General features: G+C 31.7%; 1 protein-coding gene across 1 annotated transcript in view; it reads right to left on the reverse strand.

Moving 5' to 3' along the window:
- The window catches only part of LOC114338113 (conserved oligomeric Golgi complex subunit 5), a 69,683-nt gene that overhangs the window by 405 nt on the left and 44,504 nt on the right, over positions 1-24,774 (reverse strand). Inside the window, exon 11 of the mRNA XM_050651272.1 lies at positions 1-147. This exon is cut by the window's left edge and continues 405 nt beyond it. Coding sequence (XP_050507229.1) covers positions 1-147 — 147 coding nt within the window. The remainder of the gene's footprint in view (positions 148-24,774) is intronic.

Consider the following 24,774-nt stretch of genomic DNA (forward strand, 5'->3'; position numbering starts at 1 on the left):
GCCAAATGGGGACAAATTATTTTTAGCGCATTCTCTAAATGCTGGAAATCTGCTTGAAGGCGTACGCGCCCCCCTTTGGCTAAAGGTCGCAGCAAAGATACATGTCTGATGAACAGTTCGATAGTCCTTACAGCGATTTCATTACATCTGTAACATAAGTAATAGTTAATAATTAAAAAAATTAAAAGTTGTTTCCTTCAGGTGTGAAATCTTTTCATTATTGTTGTTTAGTCTGTTTAGTATTGTTGTTTAGTATTACGTTATAGTCAAACCCCGAAATTCAGGCACTGCTAGGTTTGACTAGTCAATCCTCAGGTCCGAATAAGGGTCTTAGCCAAACCCCGAAATAAATTACATTTTCAGCATTTGACTAGTCAAACCTAGGAGAGACTAATTCGATCAGGCAAACCTCGAAACTTAATATCGTGAGATCGGGCTTTGACCAGTCAAACTCCGATTAGGTATTAAATTATTTATCTTAATTTGTTAGATTGGGTTTAATAACACGTTATTTCTGAACTTTAATGTTTATTGTGTTTATATTGCCGCAATGAAAATAAAAAAATAGTCTTGATTCTCACATGGTGAAACATTATAAAAGTGAGAATAATTGCAAAACACGTTGGACTTTTTACATTTTTATATCATTTTGAAGATCATTATATATTGCAGTATCATTTTATAAAGGCTTGTCCCTCTTTTGAATCTTTTGCACTGATTTCTCTTATAGACAGCTGAATGTCTGGCACATCTTTCTATTTATACATTCCTACTAGCCTATTCTGTATAAACCGTCAACTATTTTATCTTGTATGATCTGAAGAAGCAAGCTCAATTATATTATTGATCAATGTTCTTCCTCTCTTTGTAACGACAATCCAGAGGATTTTTCAGCATGGTGATTCTTAGGTTTTCTCCTATTGAAGTACAGTCATCATCATCATTATCATTCAACCTCTTCCGTCCACTGCTGGACATAGGACTCTCCCATTTTTCGCTACTCTCCACCGTTCTGTGCGTCTTGTTGCCATTTCATGGACATTCGCTTAATGTCGTCCATCCAGCGTGTTGTTGGTCCCTCTGTCAACTCCCGTTTATCCGGTTTATCCGTGGGGTTGGGTGTCACGGTTGTCGCGGATAAAGAAAATCGCGGATCAGCCGTAAATGGAGGTCAAATACATAAATGCAAAAAATAAAAATCCAAGTCAAGCGTATTTGTTGGTTACTTTACACTGCAACAATATAATATTATATTTCTGCTTATAATAATAAATTACTATAATTGTATTTCTTGGGAATAAACTACAATTTTAACTTACTTTAAAATCATATAGATATGTCGCCCGCTCGCGAATAAACGGGTGTTAACTGTATCTGATTTCACAGTTGACCCATTTCATATCTTTGAGCTCAAATAAAATTGATTTTAAGTTGTAACGTTTTTTTTTCAGATTGTAGATAAAGCAAGGCACGTACACGGTGTAATTGCATTGTATAGTAAAACAATTTAATCTGCAAGTTATAAAATAATCATTTTTGAAATCAATAGTTAAGTACCTACCCAACTCTAAAATTCCACCACTTAATGAGAAATAGTACCTATTAACGAATTGATAGCGTTTTCTAACTTTCCCTTTGTCTGAAGAACCTTTTTTTTTATCGAATCTGGCAGTGTACAGTACAGTACAGATCGACGTTTGACTGAGTCTGTCAGTCGCTTCTGTATAATAAGCAGTAGTGGGAGCACGCCAAATACAATTATATTTTAGTGACGTCACGTTGCCTAGCAACCGTCGATTCTCCCATTATGAAATTCTATTTTGTGACGTCAGCAAAATAGAATTCTATTTTGCGTGAACTGGGCCCAGATTATTTTTATTCCGACGTTTTTTTTTGTGTGAATTTGATGGCCTTGGCTGAGCCAATTAGCCAGACATTTTATTTTAAAAACAAACATTTTTTTTCAATCAGAGGAATTTTTTTGTATTTCTAACTCTAAATATATGTACATAATAAACTAACATACTACTATCTAAATAAATACATTATTTTGGATGTAAATTTTTTTTTTGTATATATTTATTTTTTTTTGTATATATTTTTTTTTTGTATATACAGCGTGTCTACTTAAGTTGGAAACATATGGGAAACTTTTTTGTTATTCATTTTACGAAAAAAAGTTATTCCTTATAAAAAGTTCTGCATGCTCTTAAACCTAAGATTCAATCACCAGATATCAAATTTTGTCAATATTATACGAGGTATGTCAAAAAAGATAAACTTCGTTCAAGAGTAAAGTACCTTTATTTCTCTCAATATCGAAAATTCTTATTATGAAAAGTTGTTTGGAAATAAAAACTAAGATCAAATATGCAATTACATGCTTCTAATTGGAAAAAAATATTTTCCAAATTTTTCTCAAATTTATTGATACTAACTTCGTTTTTATTTATTACACATACGATAACTCTTTTATTATTACTTTTACGAAAAAAAGGTATTCTTTATAAAAAGCTCTATATGTCCTAAGACCGAAGATGCAACCATCAGATATCACATTTTATTAATTTTATACGAGGTATGTCAAAAAATATGAATTTCACTCAGGAGTAAAGTACCTTTATTTTTCACAATATTGAAAAGCGTTATTAAAAAAGTTGTTTAGAATTAAAAACTATGTTTCAATATGCAATTACATCCTTCTAATTGAAATATTGTGAAATATAAAGGTACTATAATCTTGAGAGAATTTCATATTTTTTGACACACCTCGTATAAAATTAATAAAAGTTGATATATCATGGTTGTGTCTTAGCTTTTAGACCATGCAAAGCTTTTTATGAAGAATAACTTTTTTTCGTAAAATGAATAATAAACGAGTTATCATATTTGTAATATTTAAAAACGATGTTGAATATCCATAAATTCGAGAAAAATTTTTTATTTCAATTAGAAGCATGTAATTGCATATTTGATCTTAGTTTTTAATTCCAAACAACTTTTTATCATAAGAATTTTCGATATTGAGAGAAATAAATGTACTTTACCCTTGACCGAAATTCATATTTTTTGACATACCTCGTATAATATTGAGAAAACTTGATATCTGATGATTGAATCTTAGGTTTTGGGACATGCAGAACTTTTTATAAAGAATAACTTTTTTTCGTAAAATTAATAATAAAAAAGTTTCCCATATGTTTCCAACTTAAGTAGATATATAATATTATTAATTTAATAGATTTTAATTTAAGTAGATATATAATTAATTTAATATTGTTATAGTTTTATATAACGCTGTATATATATATATATATTTTTTTATATATTTTTAATTTGTTTTTTTTTACTACGCTAAGACCTAAACCCGATTCAATTTCGCAGAGGTTTACATCTTCTTAGTTTTTTTTTTCAATTATAATATACAATAATTACTTAAATCTAGAGGGTTAAAAAAAATAACAACAAAACAAACATGTTTGTTTTGTTTTAACAAACATGCCTGTTTTGTTTTAACAAACATGCCTGTTTTGTTTTAACAAAACTACTTAAATATAGGGTTAATTATATAGCTACAATTTATGGTTACAGTTTTTGATATGCTCGTAAATTGTTTTTAATATATTAATATCTTCAGAAAAAATCAAATTGTTCAGGTAGACGGGACGTGGAATTTTTAAAATATTAAGATTATCATAAAATTTGTTTATATTTACTGATTGATGAGAACATTCGAGGAGAATATGTAGTAGATCACCTTCTTTTCCACACTCCACTCACAGTTAGGTGACTCTGTGAGACCCAAACTGAACATAATATGAAGGGGAGTAAGAGCGTGATTACATCTCAATCTATTTATAACTCTTATGAAATGGCGATTTGATACAGAATGAAACCATCTTTTTATGGGAATTTCAGGCTGCATTTGTTTGTAATTACTTAAAGTTCTCGTGTTTCGATAATACGTTTGCCAGTTTTCTTTTTGATGTCGTTTACTAATAATATCAATATCCCAAATAAGTAATATTTCGACGTTTACCTGAAAAGTTAGGCATTCCTAGGTTTGACTAATACCACTCAAGTCAGAGACCGAAAACGAAATTTATTTCGGGGTTTGACTAAGATAGTTAGGTAGACGTGAGGATTGACTAGTCAAACCTACAATCGGAAAATGAAAGATTACCCATTGTCATCGATGATATGCATACGAAACAAATCAAAAATTTCTAGTCAAAACAACGTCTAAACTACGTTAATACTGAAAATAAACGGATGTGACTACTACCCCACCGTACGACTTTTCACTACGTAAGAATTTACCAAACAATTTTTGTGATGTTATCCTTGTTCTGATGAACACAACACTGGATGATCAATGTAAACTAAAAATTCTACTCAGAAAAATGGAGAGGAGGTTAATACACTTATTAAAATTGTGATTAAATCTAATTAAAAACGTAACACCACTATAATAAAATAATTAAGCCACAAACTGTAAAATAAAAAGTAAATAACAAATTAATTTAATTGTCAACTGTCAGTTGTTAAATATGACAAGAGAATTGACTGACAGCGACATCTCTGGATTGGAATGGTAACTAATTTGCTGTCTTGACCTTGACAATTTACGTGAAACGTCTATGAGTATGTATGGTTTGTGATATTAATGATTACAAACATATATTACATACATTACCTACATTAAAAATACATACTAATATTAAACACTATTACTATTTTTTTTCAACGCTAAGACCTAAACCCGATTCAACCTCGCGGAAGTTTAGGCCTTCTTTGTGATTTTTTTTGCTTTTTTTATTTTGTTTTTTTATTGTTTTTTGATATTTATTTTTTTTTATAAATTTTTTTCTTTTTCTTTGTTTTTTTTTTAATTTTTTTTATATATATTTTTTTTAACTATCAATTTTCATATTTTTTAAGTGGTTATAAACAATTTTATATTTCGAGTAAATAAAATGGAATTTAAATTGGTGGGGAGAGTAACTCCTACTATTTGTAGATTTATATAACTGTTGATTCAGCATCTGGAAGTTTGCGCAATCGAAAATCACATGCTCTAATGTACCCAACTCCCCGCAAGTGCAGTTTTGAGAAGTGGCCAACCCTAGTTTATTTTTGTGAACTGGATATAAACCATGTTTGTTCCTTGCTCTATTTAAGGTTTTATTGAAGTGCCGATTTGTAATGTCGTTAAACCACGGTTTTCTATAAATTTTTGGTTGGATATCATGAAATCGTATACCTTTTAGAGAGATATCATATTCCAGTTGCCATTGCTCCATTTGTTTTTTCTTAAACCATTGTCGTAGATCAGTGACTGGCATTAATGGTTCTTCTTTCTATCGTTTCCCCTGTTGTAGTAGCATTCTTGGCAAGTCTATCCACTATTTCATTTCCGTTAATTCCATAATGAGCCTTAATCCAAACCAAAGAAATTTGTTTACCTGTATTCGTAAGTAACTGGATTGTTTCTAAAATTTTTATAATTACTACTGATGAAGTGCTTGATAATTTAGTTTGTACTATTGTGTCTACCGAACTTTTGCTATCTGTTATATAATATAAAATGAACATTTTTTTTTCAAAATTTACTAGTAAAAGTAAACTCCAACTAGTTAAAGTATGCTCTTCCCAATGCCATTTAGTAAAAGTTGATTCACACAAACAACCGATTCTATTTACAAATTAAATGTTACTGGAAAATGTTCAGGAAATGAAGCATTTTGGCTCGCAATTTTTTCGTTTATCATGGATTTACTTGAAATCTTCATAGAAGATAGGGAATAGCCCAAGGATCATTTTCTATATATGCCGCTGTACGATGAAACCTTAGAGGTGGTTGCCACTCCATCTCGGGGGCAGGAATTTTTCATTACATTTTAACCAGGGAAATCGATGAAAAATGCACTTCTAAAAAAATTTTTCCTTACGTTTTCTTCGTAAAACTAATATTTTCCGAGGTATTCGCGGTTGAAAGTAACAGTTTTCGACAAAAAATCGACTTTTTAGAGGGTTTTTGAGAATAACTCAAAAAATATACAGTGAATAAAAAAACTGTAGCTTTAAAAATTGTATCTTTTAGAAACAGAAACAAAATACTTTTTTCTATAATTCTACAATTCTACAATTTTTCTACAACCAATACAAACGGAGATACGGCATGTTAAAGGTTAGCTTTTTTCGTCAAATGCATAATTTGAAATATTCCAAGCCAAATAACGGAAAAACTCCTCGCATTTTTCGAGGAAAACTTACAGAATATTTTTTTAAGTATAAAATTAGACCTTTCAAAAAAAAGTTTTTAGCATTAAAATTGAGCGACTTATGATCAAAATAAGGTCGGTACCTACTTTTTTCTACGAAATATTCAGTGAAAACTACCCTCCTAATTCAAATTGATCTTCGGCCTTCTGTAATTCTTTTGATATATGTATTATCAATACACCCAAGAAGTTTGACCTATTTAAAATTTAGAAAAATTCGGTTAAAAGAGATAAAATTGGAGATTGGAGAGATAATTTTTTTTGAAATTTCGTCAAATATCTCTTATTCAAAATATCTCTTATCTTTTATTTAAAATATCTCCGAAAATATTAGAGATACAAAAAAAATTATAAAGTATGTATTAAATTGTATCTTTTTTAATAACTAAAATTAACCTTTGCAAAGATTTTCTTTACAGTGAACATTTAGCGAGGTATAGCTGCTTAAAATCTCTATTTACAAACAAACAACTCCTTATTCGAGCCCTTTAAACTCTCACCCTACTTAAAAACTAAGGGATCTTACGGAATTTAATTTACAAAGTATTTATATATAATTTAGCTCTTATAGCTATACGATAGCCCACCAGTTATAGAAAAAGACGAAGATGACGTCGATCTCGATGAAGATGACTAAAAAACTATTTGTATTTGTAAAATAAAAATTCCATTTTTATTCAGTTGCAATGCGAAGGCAAAACAATCTTATTTTTCACTTAGAATACGGAGCGCAGTCCAGCACTCTGAATCGACGATTTTCGAGTCTTGTTGGAGTCTCATCGGAGCGACGTAGGCCTGCTACTCCATACTCTAAGTGACCAACATCGAGAGTTTATCCCCCACACCGCAACTGACGTGAATGGACTAGGTGACTAGCGCCATCTGGCAATTGAAAGATGAAGTAGTTTTCAATTATAATAGCAATATTAATAATATTTAAAAATATTACTAAAAGATTTTTAAATTGAAAACTTATTGGTCCATTTCCTTGGACACCTCCATGGCTTCTAAATTTTTTTTTTGGCTTGCAAATTTTAGATGCCTTGGAGGTGTTACCAAGGAAATGGACCAATAAGTTTTCAATAAAAAAAAAAATAAAAAAAAGAATTTGTGTGTACTTTGTACGCACGTAAGAAGTTATACTTCTATTATTATAATTTCAACGAAATAAATATACTTAACAGTTACAATACCAAAAATTAACCAAAACTTAACTATGCCAAAAATAAAAAAAAAAGAATATGAATCGTCCGGGATTTGAACCCGTTATCTCGCGATCTCTCGATCTCTGGTCCAATGCTCTACCAACCAGGCTATCAAGGCGCCTGTTATTGACGTTTCGGATATACATAATTACACATCACGGTGACAAGTGAAATATAGAAATGGATATTTTATTATTTTACGCCCAAGGGAGGCAAATCCAAAGACACAAAAATTGTAATAAATAATACATTTACTAAAAACACTAATATATTATTTTAATCGCTTATTTGCGCTGATACAGACATAATGTGAAAGATTAGCAACGAACTACATACTGTCTGTCTGCGCATGCGCCAGACAATTATAAAATTTCACCCTCGATTGTAAAAAAGTATAATTTCTTTTATCTTTTTTTATAAGAATCTTTTAGTAATATTTTAATATTTTTAAATATTATTAATATTGCTATTAGGGTTGAAAACTACTTCATCTTTCAATTGCCAGATGACGCTAGTCACCTAGTCCATTCACGTCAGTTGCGGTGTGGGGGGATAAACTCTCGGTGTTGGTCACTAGAGTATTACTCTGGGCTAATTAGCAAAATACAAGGAAAAGTTATTTACCAGCAATTTTATTGCTGGAATCGAATCTTATGACTGTATATATTAATAATATAGGTATGCAAAGTCGCAGATAGTGTGCTACTTTTTTTTATAAACAAAATGGCGCCCGAAAATCGTGTTTTTTTCAATTTTTGCTCTATAAGTAGAAAGATTTTAACTTTACACCAAAAATACCCAAATAAAAATTTAACGTAATTAAATTCTGCATAGAGACGTGTTTTTCCCGATTTACTTCGACGAAAATTTTCCCCGGAAAATCAGGGTTTTTCCAACAAAATCTTTAATTTTCAACTAAAATTTTAGATAAGTAATTGTTTATCAATAACTAAATAACTTGGTAATATAAAAGCTCTTTCCGTATAGATTATAGTTCCAGAAGCCGATGAAAATTGAATGAACAGTATAGCAACAATTGAATTGTTAATTAAAAATTTACGGTCGCTATAATAACCACAATAATTACGGTACATAAGAATAATTATGAATTTTGTATAAACAGACACTGTACCTATGTAATGTACTTTACAGAATTGAAATTGGACTATACATTTAATAATAAGCGGCCTCAGTGATATTTTAAAATTAAAAACACTTTTTTGGCTTATAAACAAATAGAATATCTCGGGAAATATTAAATTAAATTAAATCATGAAAACGGTATTGGAAAAAAAGTGACAGGACGCTTCTTCTAAAAGAAAAAACATTTAATTATGATAAGTGGTTCCTGAGATACAACCGGTCAAAGTTGACCGGTATTTACGACAAAGATATAAACAATATTTGAACTTTGAAATTACATTTTCTTCAACCTAATTTTTGATTGGAATTTTGCTATTTTTGGCAATTTTCACTTGTAATATCAATAGTTTTTATTATAATAATATATGTTATGACTATTTTAAAGATATGAAAATTGGTGTAGAGAAAAAGGACAAAAATAAAAAGGTGATGGTTCAAAAATTATGATCCTATTGTTTATATCTTTGCCGTAAATGTTGGATGTTGTATCTCAGGAACCACTCATTACAATTAAATGTTTTTTCTTTTAAAAGAAGCGTCCTATCGTTTTTTTCCAATACCGTTTTCATGATTTAATTTAATTTAATATTTCCCGAGATATTCTATTTGTTTATAAGCCAAAAAATAATTTATAATTTTAAAATATATCTGAGGCCGCTTAAATAGTCCAATTTCAATTTTGTAAAGTACATTACATAGGTACAGTGTCTTTTTATAAAAAAATCATAATTATTCTTATGTATCATAATTATTGTGGTTATTATAGCGACCGTAAATTTTTAATTAACAAATCAATTGTTGCTAAACTGTTCATTAAATTTCCATCGGCTTCTGGAATTATAATCTATTTGGAAAGAGCTTTTATATTACAAAGTTATTTAATTATTGATAAACAATTACTTATCTAAAATTTTAGTTGAAAATTAAAGATTTTGTTGGAAAACCCGGATTTTCCGTGGAAAACTTTTGTCGAAGTAAATCAGGAAAAACACGTATCTGTGCAGAATTTAATTACGGTGAATTGTTATTTGGGTGTTTTCGGTGTAAATTTGAAATCTTTGGAGTTATAGAGCAAAAATTTAAAAAACACGATTTTTGCGCGCCATTTTGTTTATAAAAAAAGTAGCACACTATCTGCGGACTTTGCATACCTATATTATTAAAATATACAGTCATAAGATTCGATTCCAGCAATAAAATTGCTGGTAAATAACTTTTCCCAAAAATGGCCTATGCTCCGATAATCTGCCCAGACTATATGGAGTAGCAGGCTTACGTCTCTCCGATGAGACTCCAATAAGAGTCGAAAATCGTCGATTCAGAGTGCTGGACTGCGCTCCGTATTCTAACTGAAAAATAAGATTGTATTGCCTTCGCATTGCAACTGAATAAAAATGGAATTTTTATTTTATTTTTATATTGGTCGTTACTTCTTTGAGTAACTAGGTCCATTTTCTGTTGGAATTTACCAGCTGAACAGACGGGGTCGTGAATTGTAAGTTTTTGAATTCCCTCTTGTCTTCTTCGCTTCAGCATCCTTCTGGCTTGCATTTTAGAAGCCATGGAGGTGTTACCAAGGAAATGGACCAATAAGTTTTTAATTTAAAAATCTTTTAGTAATATTTTAATATTATTAATATTACTATTAGGATTGAAAACTACGTCATCTTTTATTTGTATTTGTATTTGTAAATTCGTATTTTTGTGTAAATTAATGTTTTTTTCTACGAGCGTGCAAAAATGTCTACTTTCACGCAGGCGTTTTAGTTTAGAAAGTTTTACTTTTCCGCACTGAATTTAGATATTTTAATATGGCCTTAAAATAATTATAATACATGCAATAAAATAATATTTAGATATTATTTACTAATTTATTTCAAATGTATCTTATTGTGTTCATGTTTTAATGAAATTAACGCGACAATTCGATGAAATAAAATTGTTTTGTCATAATATTCGAAAGTCAAATCAGTAGATAATAACAGTGGTTTTGAATCGTCGTCATGCAAACCAAGATCGTCGCCAAGATCGCCAATTATGCTGAAAGTTTGGTTTTGACAACCTTGTCAAAGAATTAATTTGCATGTATTTTAATATTAATTAAATTAATTGATTAAGATTTGGTCATTTTTTAAAGACTCATAGAAAAAATATTGTTTCTAACTCTTGCAGAAAGACACTTTTCCGCACTCGACTGCTTGCCGAACTCCCGCTTCGCGTCGTTCGGCAAACTGCAGTCGAGTGCGGAAAAGTATAACTTTCTGCACTTGTTAGGAAAATAACTATTGTATGTAATTCTACTTTTTTTCTGTATAGATCTATTAAATTACTTATAAAAATTGCAATGTTATTAAGGGTGATTTTTAAGGGTTGAAGTATTATGATATTATATCCTAAAGCACAATACAGTCATTATTTAACAAATCAAAATCAAATTTTACCCATATTAAGGTTTACAATGTTTTATATAATTTTTGACAATAAGGGGTAATTTACACCCCTAGAAATAATCAACGCCCTTGGGCATGATATACAATATGAAGTACAGGGTGAGATGATCCTAATCCCAAATTTTTATGCAAATCGATGCAAGCCGAAATCATTCTTTTAGGATAAATAATTTTTTTATATATAGGTGGTAACAAGGGTGGTTTTAAGAGTTGAAATATTATAATATTATATCCTAAAGCATAAAACAATGATGATTTAACTAATAAAAACTGTAATATGTTGACCATATTAAAGTTTAAAATGTTGTTTTATAATTTTTTACAATAATTAGGGGTAAACCTTAAAAAACCAAAAGCGTACAACGGCTCAATATAGAAAATGTACTAGAGGGTAAAATGAGCCTAAACCCAAATTTTTGTACAAATCGATGCTGGACGAAAAAATTGCGAGGCATTTTTTCAGCTTCATTTCCTGGCCTATATGTTCAAATCATGGTAAGTAGTTGAAACGGTCAAAACAAAGAGACGCACAGTCATCAAATAGTCAACTCAAACTAGTAAAAGTTGAATTAAATTTTTCAAATCAACTTTTACTGCTCGTTTTAGTTGGATTGACTCGAACTAGGAATAGTCAACTCTAACTGAGAATCAACTTGAACTGTAACATATGTATATAATAACAAGTACAGTAGAACGTCGATAATCCGGACGTCAAAAATCCGGACCGTCAATAATCCGGATTTGTATCTAGCAAAAATATCTGATTATTTTAAAATAAATTAAGAACTTCGCTGCAAAAAACGAACCTCTACCGCAGTTCAAAAATATTTTAAACATTTTTTTAAAAGCCCAAATAGTGTTTGATGTTTTTACTGTACACATGGTGCTATTATAAATTAATTACAATACAGTGTTTAAACGTAAATAATTTCACCTCTAGACACTTTACTGTACAAGAGAAAACATAAAATTTTAAAACCTTTGTTGTATCTTAAATGTGTATACTGGCCTTTTTTGAGGTAATTTCGATAATCCGGATAATTTGATAATCCGGATGGGGTGCGATCCCAATTAATCCGGATTATTGACGTTCTACTGTAGATTAGGCCAGGTCCGAAAAATAGCGTAACGCGGAGCAGTTCGGGTCGGTGGTCTATCTATCTACCGGCGTTTAGCTTTCTCTCTCTAGCATATGATGGCCGCCGCCTCTGTGTTTGTGTCGTCGTTCCATTACTCCCACCTCTTGATAGATACGCTCACACTCGTACGACAGACAAAGATAGCTAGACCACCGTACTTGATATAGCGCTTTTCATCGACTCTCATTTGCTTCTAGCGTCTGTCATCATATGTTGTATAATCTGTGTATAATATTAATATACACAGGTTATACAATATATATATATATATATATATATATATATATATATATATATATATATATATATATATATATATATATATATATATTACTCACAGCGTATGAAGTGAGCCACATATCAAAAGAAACTGCGGTTGAAGTGAGGTCCTGTACAAAGTGAGGTCCAGTATACGGACCTCACTTAGTCAATCAATGTAAGACTTTTTCGTAGACATGTACTGATAGCAAACACTGTTTTTTTACAAAAAAAATTGGGACCTCACTTTGTATGGTCCACATCAATTTTTAGTTCAGAGATTTTCCGCATAGAGGCGCTGACTTTGGCGTATATTTTCTAACCATGTATATTCTATGCCCTGTTGAATAACTTACGATACACATAGTGAGGACCATACAACTGGCAACATCTGTTCAACCAATCTTTAAAACAGTGGATCGTCAATCGTCGCATAAATTCAAACAGTACAAAAATGTTTAATACTTTAATCCTTTTTGAGAGCCTAGGCGCAAAATTTCGGTCGAGTTCTTTTTAAACGCATTTATTTTTTTCGAATCCTGAGATAACTAATAGGTATTTTAAAAAAATTTAAACGCAAAATAGAAAACTACATTATTCCCGAGGGCGAAAGTCCCTTATAATGAACAAAAAGTTTCTTTTGAATGATATATTTAAAATTAAAAATCAGACTATTTTTTTTCACCCCTGTGACTTATTAAAATAAATATTTATAGAAGTTCTCAAGGACTTTCGACCATGGATAATACAGTAATATTTCTTTCTGCGTTTAAATTTTTTAAAAATACTTAAGGTTTTCTCAGTATTCGAAAAAAATGAACGCATTTAAAAATAATTCGAGCGAAATTTTTGCGCATATGCTCTCAGAAAGGCTTAAAATACTATAAATTTTTGTAATCAGTATTTCAATAGTTATTTATGATATAAGTGTTAAAAGTACACGTTTAAGGCACGCATGTGAAAGTTTGCAGAATGAGCGACAGCGAGTTCTGCAATTCACATGAGTGCCTTAAAAATGCACTTTTTAACAGACATATCATGCAATATTTTTTCTACAAACGTAATTACAGGACAATATCTACAAAAACTTTTACTTGAACTTGACTGACATTCCATTTTTATATTTTTTTGATATTACATCAAAATTGCCTATACGATCAATACGAATTGCAGTGCCATAAAAATTTTAAAGCACTAGTGCCTTAAAGCAGCGCCGCATAAAGGGGCGGGCGAGCCGGGCGACCGCCCGGGGCGCCAGAATTTGGGGGCGCCAAATTTTGAGAGACGCTGATATATAAATATAATATTTACCCCCCTCCGTGGCTCAGTGGTAAGAGCGCCTGCCTGTGGATCTAAAAAATCCGAAAGGTTGTGGGTTCGAATCTCACCAGGGTCGGAAATTTTTCATTTATTATAAATAAATAAATGAATATAGTTTCTGTCCTCGTGGGATCGGTTCTCACCGGAGGGACCGCAGACGTTCGGATACAATTAGCGTCTCTTTGCAAAGACAATGACGTCGACATTGCAAAGTAACAAGGCGCTTACTCAACACACACTACTTACACATGACACTAGGTACCTAACTGTTCAAAATTACCGTACCTACCATGCCAATGGCCATTAGTTGTCGAGGCATTAGCTAAACAAAAAAAAATATAATATTTTTTACATTCATTATTTTTTTGGACTTTATAGATTATCTTTGGGCTAAGATTACTCCTAAGACAATTAATATTAAATAATTGTAACAATAAGAAAACTATTTCTAGCTCACAAAAATTCTCTAATAAAAATAATGCAACCTAAAAATTGTTATGGCTTTTAAAGGTCATTTGTCAGGTAATACCTATCACTTTTATGGTATTACAATGTTATACATACATACTTAAAATACACGAAGATCAGATTTACGAAGTATCAACAAATTTATGAATAGTCAGTGATATTATTATACTGCTGCTTGTCATTATAGCCTCAATGGTTAAATAGTTTTGTCTTCCTGTTCTGTAAACTTTGCTTTATCAACATTGTCGTGTGTCCGTGGGTGTGTAATTTGAAATAAAAAAAAACAAACCAGGTATATCTATATGAATTAGAATTGACAAGTTCTTTTTCATAATATGAATATATAGAAATTTATTTCGAATACTTTGTATGCGTTAAGATGTTTCACTTTTTGCATAAAAACGGCACGAACGACGTATGAAAAAAAGGAATAATAGATTTTTGTATATATCATAAATTGAACGAGTAATTCCAAAATGATTTGTTATTTGAAATATCTCAGTGGCGTACTATGTTTTTCTTTAAAAAAATTCACACCATTTCAACAGTAGATATAAAATTATTAATTTTATGTCAAAAAATGCGCAATAATTACCTCTTAAAACACATCCAATTTCATTTGCATATCTGAACCGGTTTTAGAACAATAAAGAAATCGTCAGTTTGTAAGAAAAATGTCAACACCCCATATTTCGGAAACGAAGTATTTGCTGACATATGCTTATAGAGAAACTGTCATTATTTTTTCATATAGAATTACCCTTTAAAGTTTGTCGCATTTATTTAGAAACATCCTGTTTTTTCTTGACCACCCTGGATTTCCATAGTTTTTCCTGTATTATTTCACTTGACCGTTATTTTCAGTTCTTTCTGTTTTTCCAGTCCTGCAGGTTTCTTTTCTAATATTGCTTCGTCCATTTTATCTCTAAAAGATTTTCGGGGTCTGTCTCTCTTCCTTCTTATATACTCGATAGGTTATAATGTTAATATAATGTTATATGTTACATACATTTACATTGCAATTCAGTTTGCTCAATTTTCCTCCCGAAAAATTCCCCAACCAATTCAACCTATAAAAATTTTCCCATGTGCTTTCAAATTACCCTAAAAATGGGCGAAAGTACCCCAATCTGGCATCTCTGATTCGTCGCTCGTTGTAGACGGCGTCGGTGTATATTGCGTTGTCAATTGGGATATTCCCAAAACTCCCAAAAGTGATGATCCTACCGATCTACCGACATGTCCCTAGGATCTATCGAGTTTAAAAAAATATCCAAATGACATATTTTACTTAAGAGGAAACAGTAGCGATCAACAGGTAGCGAAAACGCGTTCCAAGATTGCGGCTGTAATTTTGAATATTTTTTCGAGATATGTGGCACACGTATTCGTAATATAATAAAGAATGGCGGTACAGAGCCCAATTTAAAAAATATATTAATATGTGGAAATTACTCTGTAATTAAATACAATAGATATTAAAAAAACGAGCCTGTACCGCCATTAAGAAGAACAAAAAAATACACTTTCTTCAAATAAACTTTTTTATCCGATGCCTAGATTTTGTGTCATTTTGGAACTACTAAAATTTTTTATTTCATTAGTAGTTCCAAAATGACACAAAATCTAGGCATCTGATAAAAAAGTTTATTTGAAGAAAGTGTATTTTTTTGTTCTTCTTAATGGCGGTACAGACTCGTTTTTTTAATATTGTATTTATTTACAGAGTAATTTCCACATATTAATATATTTTTCAAATTGGGCTCTGTACCGCCATTCTTTATTACATTATAAATACGTGTGCCAAATATCTCGAAAAAATATTCAAAATTACAGCCTCAATCTTGGAACGCGTTTTGGCTACCTGTTGATCGCTACTGTATCACCTTAAAAATAAATTCGATAAACCAATTCATCATTTATTGCCATCAAAAAATTTCAGTAGGTAGTATTTTTTAACACGTTTGTATAATACCTTTCATTTCCTAAGAATTATGTATTATTTAAAAATTACATAATGGAGATTCCTAATCGTATTTCGGTATTCACATTTCATACAAGAGTCTCAAAGTACTCATGTATAAACAATTTTTAGATGATTTTGGGAATATCGATTTCAAGCAGATCACATACCTTTTTATGTAAATATTCATGTGTTTCATAAAAGCTGATGTGACACTTTCGTCCAGTTCTTTATTAGTAAATAAAAGTTGAATTATGGTTGTTTGGGTTAATAATTACTTCGCATATTATTTATAATACATATAGTAGGGGAGCAAAGTATGCTAAATGTGCAGTCACTCGAGCACTTTGGGGACCTATTGGGTTGTGATTATTAGGTTCTAAAACCAAAAAAGTTAAGTAAAATTTTCCATTTTAGTGGGGACTTTCCATATTTTAATTTAATTTTCCATTTCCAACACCCGTTTTCTCCGATTATAGCGCCACCTATCCGTAATTAGAAAAAACGTTTCGAATAAAAGTTGCTTATTTTTACGCAAAGAATCCAAATCTGAAATAAAAAAAGGAGTTCCTATTTAAGATTTTAAAGTAACCCCCCCCCACCTCCGTGGGGGTCGTGTTTGGTACCATTCGATAGATTTCAGAAAAAATATTCAGAAATTGTAGTGTATTACCTATAAGCAGTTACCGTTAAGCCGGGTCCAGACTATGTAACAAAACATGTTAAATAACAAAGTTTTGTAACTTGTTACAAAATTTTAAAAAAACAAGTTTTAAAACACAGTGTTGTATAACTTTGTTCTGGTTATATAGCATGTTTTATGTTATCCAACAGATGTCGGTAAACATCAAAAAAAGTTATAAAACCGCACCGCGACTGATCTACACCTAAAAACATGTTATTGAAACATTCTCTGGCATAGTACCTACGCGAGCAGCAACCGTTGGAGTCATATCGCCTTGTTCATTCTGGAGTGATTGTGCTAGATTTTTCTTTGCTCTGTTCACGTAGTGTCATTTACGCGATGAAATTGTCGAAAGAACTGACTACTCATTTAATTGAGCTATTTCGTAAGTAACGAGTATTATGGGATTGCTATGGGATGAGCTACATTTATTGATTTAAAAAACAAATAAAAACACGATGAATAGACTGAAATAGAAGTGAAAATAGATACAGAAACTGTAGTTAAAACTAATGCACGTACGCCTATAACTCAAGCCAACAAAAGAAAAGCAGTACGCGGAACCTTAACAGCAAATCGGTGCAAATCAACTCTAAATTTGACATAAATACTATTCTCTACAGAGCAGAGTGTTCAGACATAAAACCTGTAACATTCACTTCATTCGCTACACAGATGCAGACTGCTTCATCAGCTACTCAAACAGGCACTCAATCATACAATATATCTGAGCCTTTCTATTCCGTCCACTACACCTACATCCGCTACTTCTCCAGCTACACCAATTCAAACAGACAGTGACACTTAATCATGAACAGGTGAAGACGATAATACTGAGGAATTAAATTTTACACAAATGTTATACTTCCTCTCTGAAACAATGAGTAAAAAGTTTAAAAAATATACTTTGCTAATAATATAACTGTTAATCTTTCTCTTATTGGAATTGCATCTCGAAATGTCTTTCCTGCCTATTTTATGGCCGATGTCATTTATAAGAAATTCAAAATCAGAACTTTCTATTCTTAAGAAGTTTTTAAAACTGCCATCACATTTAATGTCTCCTGTCGATGGGTCTATGTTATCTCTTTCCAGATCAGCTAAAAGAGCTGTACCACTACCTATATTTTGCTCGAGCTGCTAATGAAGGACACATCCAAAATATTAATTTAACACGCCGGTGTCGCCTCCACAATATTACACAAGCTGCTGTTGCTATGAAGAGATCCTCCATACTTATATGACGCAATTCTATATACTACCTAACCTACCAGCTATCCATCTAAAATGCTGCAAAATTTATGCGCATGTTGTTGTTTTGTTTTTTGTTATATAGTCTGGATACTCATGCTATATTATACCAAGTTACATAACAAAGTTGTACAACAAATTTGTTGTACAACTTTGTTATTAGCATGTTTTGTTACATAGTCTAGACCCGGCTTTAGAAGTTCCCCGTTTCAGGAAAAAATATTGTCTTAAGAGCGATAGCCTAGTGACCTAGTGGGTAGACCTCGGATCTCGGATTAGTAAAGCAGAGGTTTCGATTTCAAATCCGGGGTGTGGATCTCCGATTTTTCTATTTATTGTTACTGCATTCATGTCTGTAGACAATGTTGCAATCTATTATGAGCACAATAAAAAAATATAGTAATAAAATAATAAATAAATATTTAAAAAAAAAAACAAGAAAAAAAATACAATCACTGGAAGCGAAACTAAACAATACGGAAGAAATATAACCACTGGATTCGGAACTGGATATGGAACTGGATAATATTAGAAAACTGATATTATAATATGTAAGCAGTACGAGCCTAGTAGGCCCATGGCTTGATGTACTATTCTTTTCCACTCCCTTTTGTCAGTCCCTTTTGTTTCCCAGTTCCTTAAGTTAATTCTTCTCATATCTTCTCTAACTCCATTACTCCATCGTGACCTCGGTCTTCCTCTTCGTCTTTTCCCTGCCAATGCACTAGATAGTACCATTCTGGGAATTCTAGATGGAATCATCCTCTGCACATGGTCCAACCATCTAAGTCTTTGCGCCTTAATTACTGCTAGTATGTTAGGATCTTGATAGAGCTCAGTTTCCCACCGGGTGGAACAACAACTCTTGATGTTTTTTTGTTGTGACCCATGTTTCAGAAGCATACGTTACTATCGGCCTTATTACGGTCTTGTAAGTTCTTAGTTTTGCTCTTCGTGATATATGTTTACTTCTTAACAACCCATTAAAAGCAAATATAGCGCGGTTGCCCGACATAATTCTCTTTTGTATTTCTTCTTCACAGTTAGGATCTCTTGTGAAGACAGTTCCTGTTCCTAAGTACTCAAATCTCTAAACTTCTTCGAATTTATACTGTGTTCCCTTCGCTGTTGTCATTGTTATGTATTGCCCCCGAACGAATTGCTTATTTGTTCATTCCATATACTTTGTTTTTGCTTCATTTATATACAATCCTTTGGTTGCTGCCCTCTCCTCGAGTTTCATGACTGTTTCTATAAGTTCTATTTTGCTCCTAGCCAAGATTACCAAATCGTCTGCGAATGCCAAGCACTGATGTTTTTTGTGGTAGATCAGACCTATTCTATTAATGTTTGCTTCCTGTATAACCTTTTCTAGTAATATGCTAAACATTATAGACGATAATGGATCACCCTGCCGCAGTCATTGTTTGACCTCAAAGCTTTCTATTATAGTATTGTTTATCTTGACTTTATCATACTGATATATCATACTGATATTGTTTAAAAACACTAATAATATTGATATAAAATGTTAATCAATTTTATTTATTGTTATAAGAATCAAAGGTAAATATGATTAGGCGAATGAAGCCTTAGGTTTCGCAGTCAATATCCCAACCACACACACATGTTGCAATCTATTTCAATACGGTTTATAGTACAAACTATACACTTAGTATTAAAATAGTCTGATATATTTTTTTAGTTGAGGACACTTGTTCACATTGCATTGTTTCAGGATAAGGTGAAATATCTTCAATAAATGGAAAAAAGCATGTATGTCATATATTATAATACTTTCTATACTCTTAATATGTAGTCTCGTATAAATTTGTAGTGACATGATTTTAAGTATAAGAACAAGAAGCTTGCAACAATTTTCAGAGAAAATAGAAAACTAAAACTATTTTAAAATGATTATTCGAAATAAAACATATGATCATATTCACTGTATTTGCCATCTAGTGGAATAACTGTAAAATTAAGTCAGTAAAAAAGGTACATTAAGTTTAATTAAATTAAGTAAATCATCTTGTATACTAAAATTAAGGTTGGAAAATTGTCGTTTCAAAATGAAAATCGACAGGGGCAACAGTACCTATACTAAAATACACTCTGTATAGATAATTATGTCAATGTTAATAATACTGGATAGAGAATTGAATATCCTTTCAAATGAGCTAGCACACGCCCCTATTCCCTATTTAAAAATAAGGGGTGGGGGAAATGGAAAGGAGGGGGTTGACAAATGACAGATATGTATGTACCGTAAAAACTGTGTTCCCCTTAGATCAAAAGTCGGGCTTTTATATTTATATGTTAAGTTCAATATAAATTTCACATAACTGAACTATCACTGTATCCTCCATTTTGATTATTATTGTTCTCAACTAACGCTATTTTCAAAATTCTTGCTTTCCTATCCATCTTTAACGTAAATTATTAAAAAATATAAAACTATTTCTTTATTAACGCTAGTCTCCGATAAGGCTACCGTGATTTAATGCTGAGGTACTAAAATGTTATAAAATTAACAAACAGTACGAGCAAGAACAAAGAGTCCACATCCTTCTTATAACTACAAGTGACTGAAACAACGAAACAATAATAATTCTTACTGTGTTATACAGAAAAAGGCAGTAGAAACGATTAATCTCATATTTATCGACAACACTGTATGGTCCTCACTTGATGAGCTGTAAGGAAATATACACGTAAAGTTGTCCTCACTTTGTGCGCATAACGAAAAAGTATATACAGTCTCACTTTAATAGCTGCGTGTAATGGCCTCACTTGGGTGGCAATATACTTGAACAATACGGGGCACATATACGTAATCTTTTTTGTGTATACTCGTCATTTTTTAATTGCTATTTACTTGTCAAGGTCACTATGAAGAGTTGAAACGATTATGTCTACGTTTTCTACCGGTCCTCACTAAGTGCGCGTAATGTCAGGACCTCACTTTGATATCTGTGCATAAATATATATATATGACAGAAGCTCGAAACAAATGACAGTCGATGAAAAGCCCTATTGGCGTTACACCACGATGCATTGAGTGGCATATAACTAGCCAGGTATATTGTTAACATGTCTCTGAAGGCACCACGGGTATTATGGATAATAACGCTTTCGGTCAACGTATATCACCACAACATAATATATACACAACATTGACCTCAAGCGTTATTATCCTTATAATACCCTCGGTATGTACCTTAATAACTATTATCGTTGACTGATAAATATACTGGAAGATACGAAAGTAAATTAGCGTTTATGTACGACACCAGTGGTTTTAGAAATAGATGGCGTTAGCAGCTTTCTAGGTGCGAGATTGAATTTACCTGAGACAACGATGAGACGTGTTCAGGTAGCTTTGGTTATCGGAATTTGGGGTCGGTCGGGTCGATCGGATTATAATAAAAATTATTTATTTCTTTTGATGCATTTAAATTTGAGTTCCCATTCAACGATAACAATGGCAATCTTTAAAATTATTATTGGAGTGTACTTATGTATTACTTTCTAAACTCGTTTTTAAATTAGCAAGAATAATTGTAGTTGTAATTTGTCTTTTAATTTGAATTCTTGAAACAAATCATTGAATATTCTAAAGTTTATTTAATAATTTTATATAATATATATAAAAATATAATTTATTTAATAAAAAATTTATTTAACGATAAAAATACTCACTGGGTGATTTTAAATATTGTACATTTCTTATTTGCCTCATAATCTCGATAAAAAATTAGGTAGTTATTTTCGTTAAATAGAGTCTCTTCTGATGATTGTATATTTTGTTTGGAGATATTGCAACCGTATTTACTTAAATTGAAATTGACTTAGTAACCCGCTCGGCCACTTTAAACTCTTCGAGAGAAAAATGGTAAGGACTCTAGCAATCGCGATTTCCTACAATTTCTTCCAAGTTTTTTCGTGTGGTCGATATTTTACGAGTTAGAGGGAAAATAGTGACTAAGTATAATTATTGAATTATTTATTATTAACTTTACTTCTTAAAGGTGCCGTGTATTTCTGCGTAGGCCTCCACTGTGCATTGTATTGTCAGGTGAGATATTAGATAGTCACGATTACATTATTCTATTAAGAGTAATTTCATTTCATTTGGCGATTATTACCCAGCCATGACATCTTTTTCTAGACCTCTCTTACCCTCTATGTTTCCTTCGAGTTCCAGTTGTCGACAAGTATATCGTTCTCCTCGCAATATGTCCCTAAGTATGTCCATGATATTTTAAGCATTCGGTGCAGGCACCTCATTTCAAAGACTTCAAGTTTGTTAGTGGAGCTGGCCTTTATTATCCATGCTTTCATGCCATACAAGAGAACAAGCCAAACGTAACACTTTAGCATATTGTACCTCAGGTTGAAACCCAAATTTCAGTGAACAGTCATAAGAGTTTGGAAGTCGACATCCCATTGTTTATGAGAGATATTTTTCATTAAGTTGAGCCCGTTTGAGCTGACAGTCGGAGTAAGTGTATATTGTATATTGTCTTACCAAGATAGACGATTATCCAGTTTTATTCCCAAGAAGTTAATCAATTCTGAATAATTTATTGTAAACTCTTTAGGAACTACTTATTAACTTTTGCTCTCAGAATGAATTTCGAATAAACAATACGTTCTTCAGACACAAAGATCAACAAAAATATAAATTCAAAAATACAAGAGCACACAGATCCGATATTGATTATACAGTGAGCACGTAAAGGTTGGAATAAATTCATTTTCTTGAAAATGGACAATTTTGGAAAAAAATCCCGAAACAGGTCAATTTATATTTTTAAATTACGACTTTTTGGCATATATATCATACTACTGACGTCATCCATCTGGGCGTGATGACGTCATCGATGATTTTTTTTAAATGGGAATAGGGGTAGAAAACAGAACATTGGTAAGCATTTTCAAAAGAGATGGAACACGACTTATACGGGATGCAAAAGGAAATGTGGAAAATGATAAGAGGTCAAACAGCAGAGATGAAGGAATTGATAGAAGTAAAACATATCGATACAAATACATGGACAATTTCTAGAAAACCTGTATCAAGCAGCTAATCATGAAGAACTGGAAAACCAGGATTAGAATCGGATGAGCAAACAGAAATTAAAGAGGAAGATATAAGGAACGCCTTAAAACAGATGAAAAATCGAAAAGCACTAGGGAAAGATGGAATAGCTAATGAACTTTTAAAATACGGAGGAGAGAGACTTCACAAAGAACTGAATATCCTGATAAGTAAAATAATAAATACAGGAAGAATTTCAGAAGAATGGAGTACCACTCAGATGATAGCGTTATTTAAGAAAAGTGATAGGGCAGACCCCAGTAATTATAGAGGGATAAATTTACGGAGCACTATACTGAAACTCACAACAAAAATACTGATGAAGAAAATAATGGCGTGCATAAATATATCGGTTGAACAATAAGGATTTAGAAGTGGAAGATCATAACGATGCAGTTTTTGTAATAAGACAAATAGCGGAGAAATCATTAGAATATAACAAGCGAGGGTTTTTCTGTTTTATATATACCTAGAGAAAGCGTTTGATAGAATACAATTAAAAGATGTGATACACCTACTATATGACAAAAATTTACCACTGGATATTATAAAACTGATAAAAAACATTTATGTACGAAATAAAATAGAAATGAAAGTCAATGGAATAATAACAGAACCCATATAGAAGCAAAACACAGGAATCAAGCAAGGAGATTCACTAAACCCTCTACTGTTTAACATAACGCTGGATGCAATAATAAAACAAGTGAAGAAAAAAAAGAGGGTCAAAAATGGGCGATAAAGAGATAAAAAATACTCTGTTACGCTGATGACACCGTGTTAATAGCAGAGTGCGAAGACGACCTACAAAGATTACTGCACGAATTCAACATTAACGCAAAAGAAATAAATTATGAAAATATCAGCCCAAAAAACAAAAAGCTTAGTAATATCCAAAGAAACAATAAGATGCAAATTGGACTTAGAGAATAAAATTAAATACCTGGGAATTAATCTATCAGCCGACAATAATATCGAAGAAGAGGTTAAAGACTAATAATTAAAGCCAGTAAAATGGCCGGATGCCTAAACGACACAATTTGGAAAAACAAACTCCTTAGAGTAGAAACAAAGGACCGAATATATAAGTCATTTGACTGAAGTTATTAGACCAGTTATGACTTACACTGCCGAAACAAGACCAGATGCAAGCAAAATACAAAGACGTTTGGAGACCAACAAAATGAAGATCTTAAGAAGGATTGCTGGAAAAGGACTACGGGACAGGGTAAGAAGTGAGAAAATCAGATGCATATGTGGGGTAGACAATATAAATACCTGGGTAAAGAATAGAAAAGAAGAGTGGAATCAACACATAAGCAGGATTTCTGAATCAAGGATAGTAAGAATAGCCAGGGACAAGTACCGTTAGGCCGAAGAAGTATAGGACGCACCAAGGAAAAGATGGAATGACAATTTAGGGACAGAATGAAAGGCACTGTTGAAGAAAAACAGGCAGTACTGCCTATATAAAATAAAAAGTAGAAGAAATTCTTTAGGTAGA

Source organism: Diabrotica virgifera, chromosome 5 (genome assembly GCF_917563875.1).
Source record: "Diabrotica virgifera virgifera chromosome 5, PGI_DIABVI_V3a".
NCBI classification, from domain to species: domain Eukaryota; kingdom Metazoa; phylum Arthropoda; class Insecta; order Coleoptera; family Chrysomelidae; genus Diabrotica; species Diabrotica virgifera.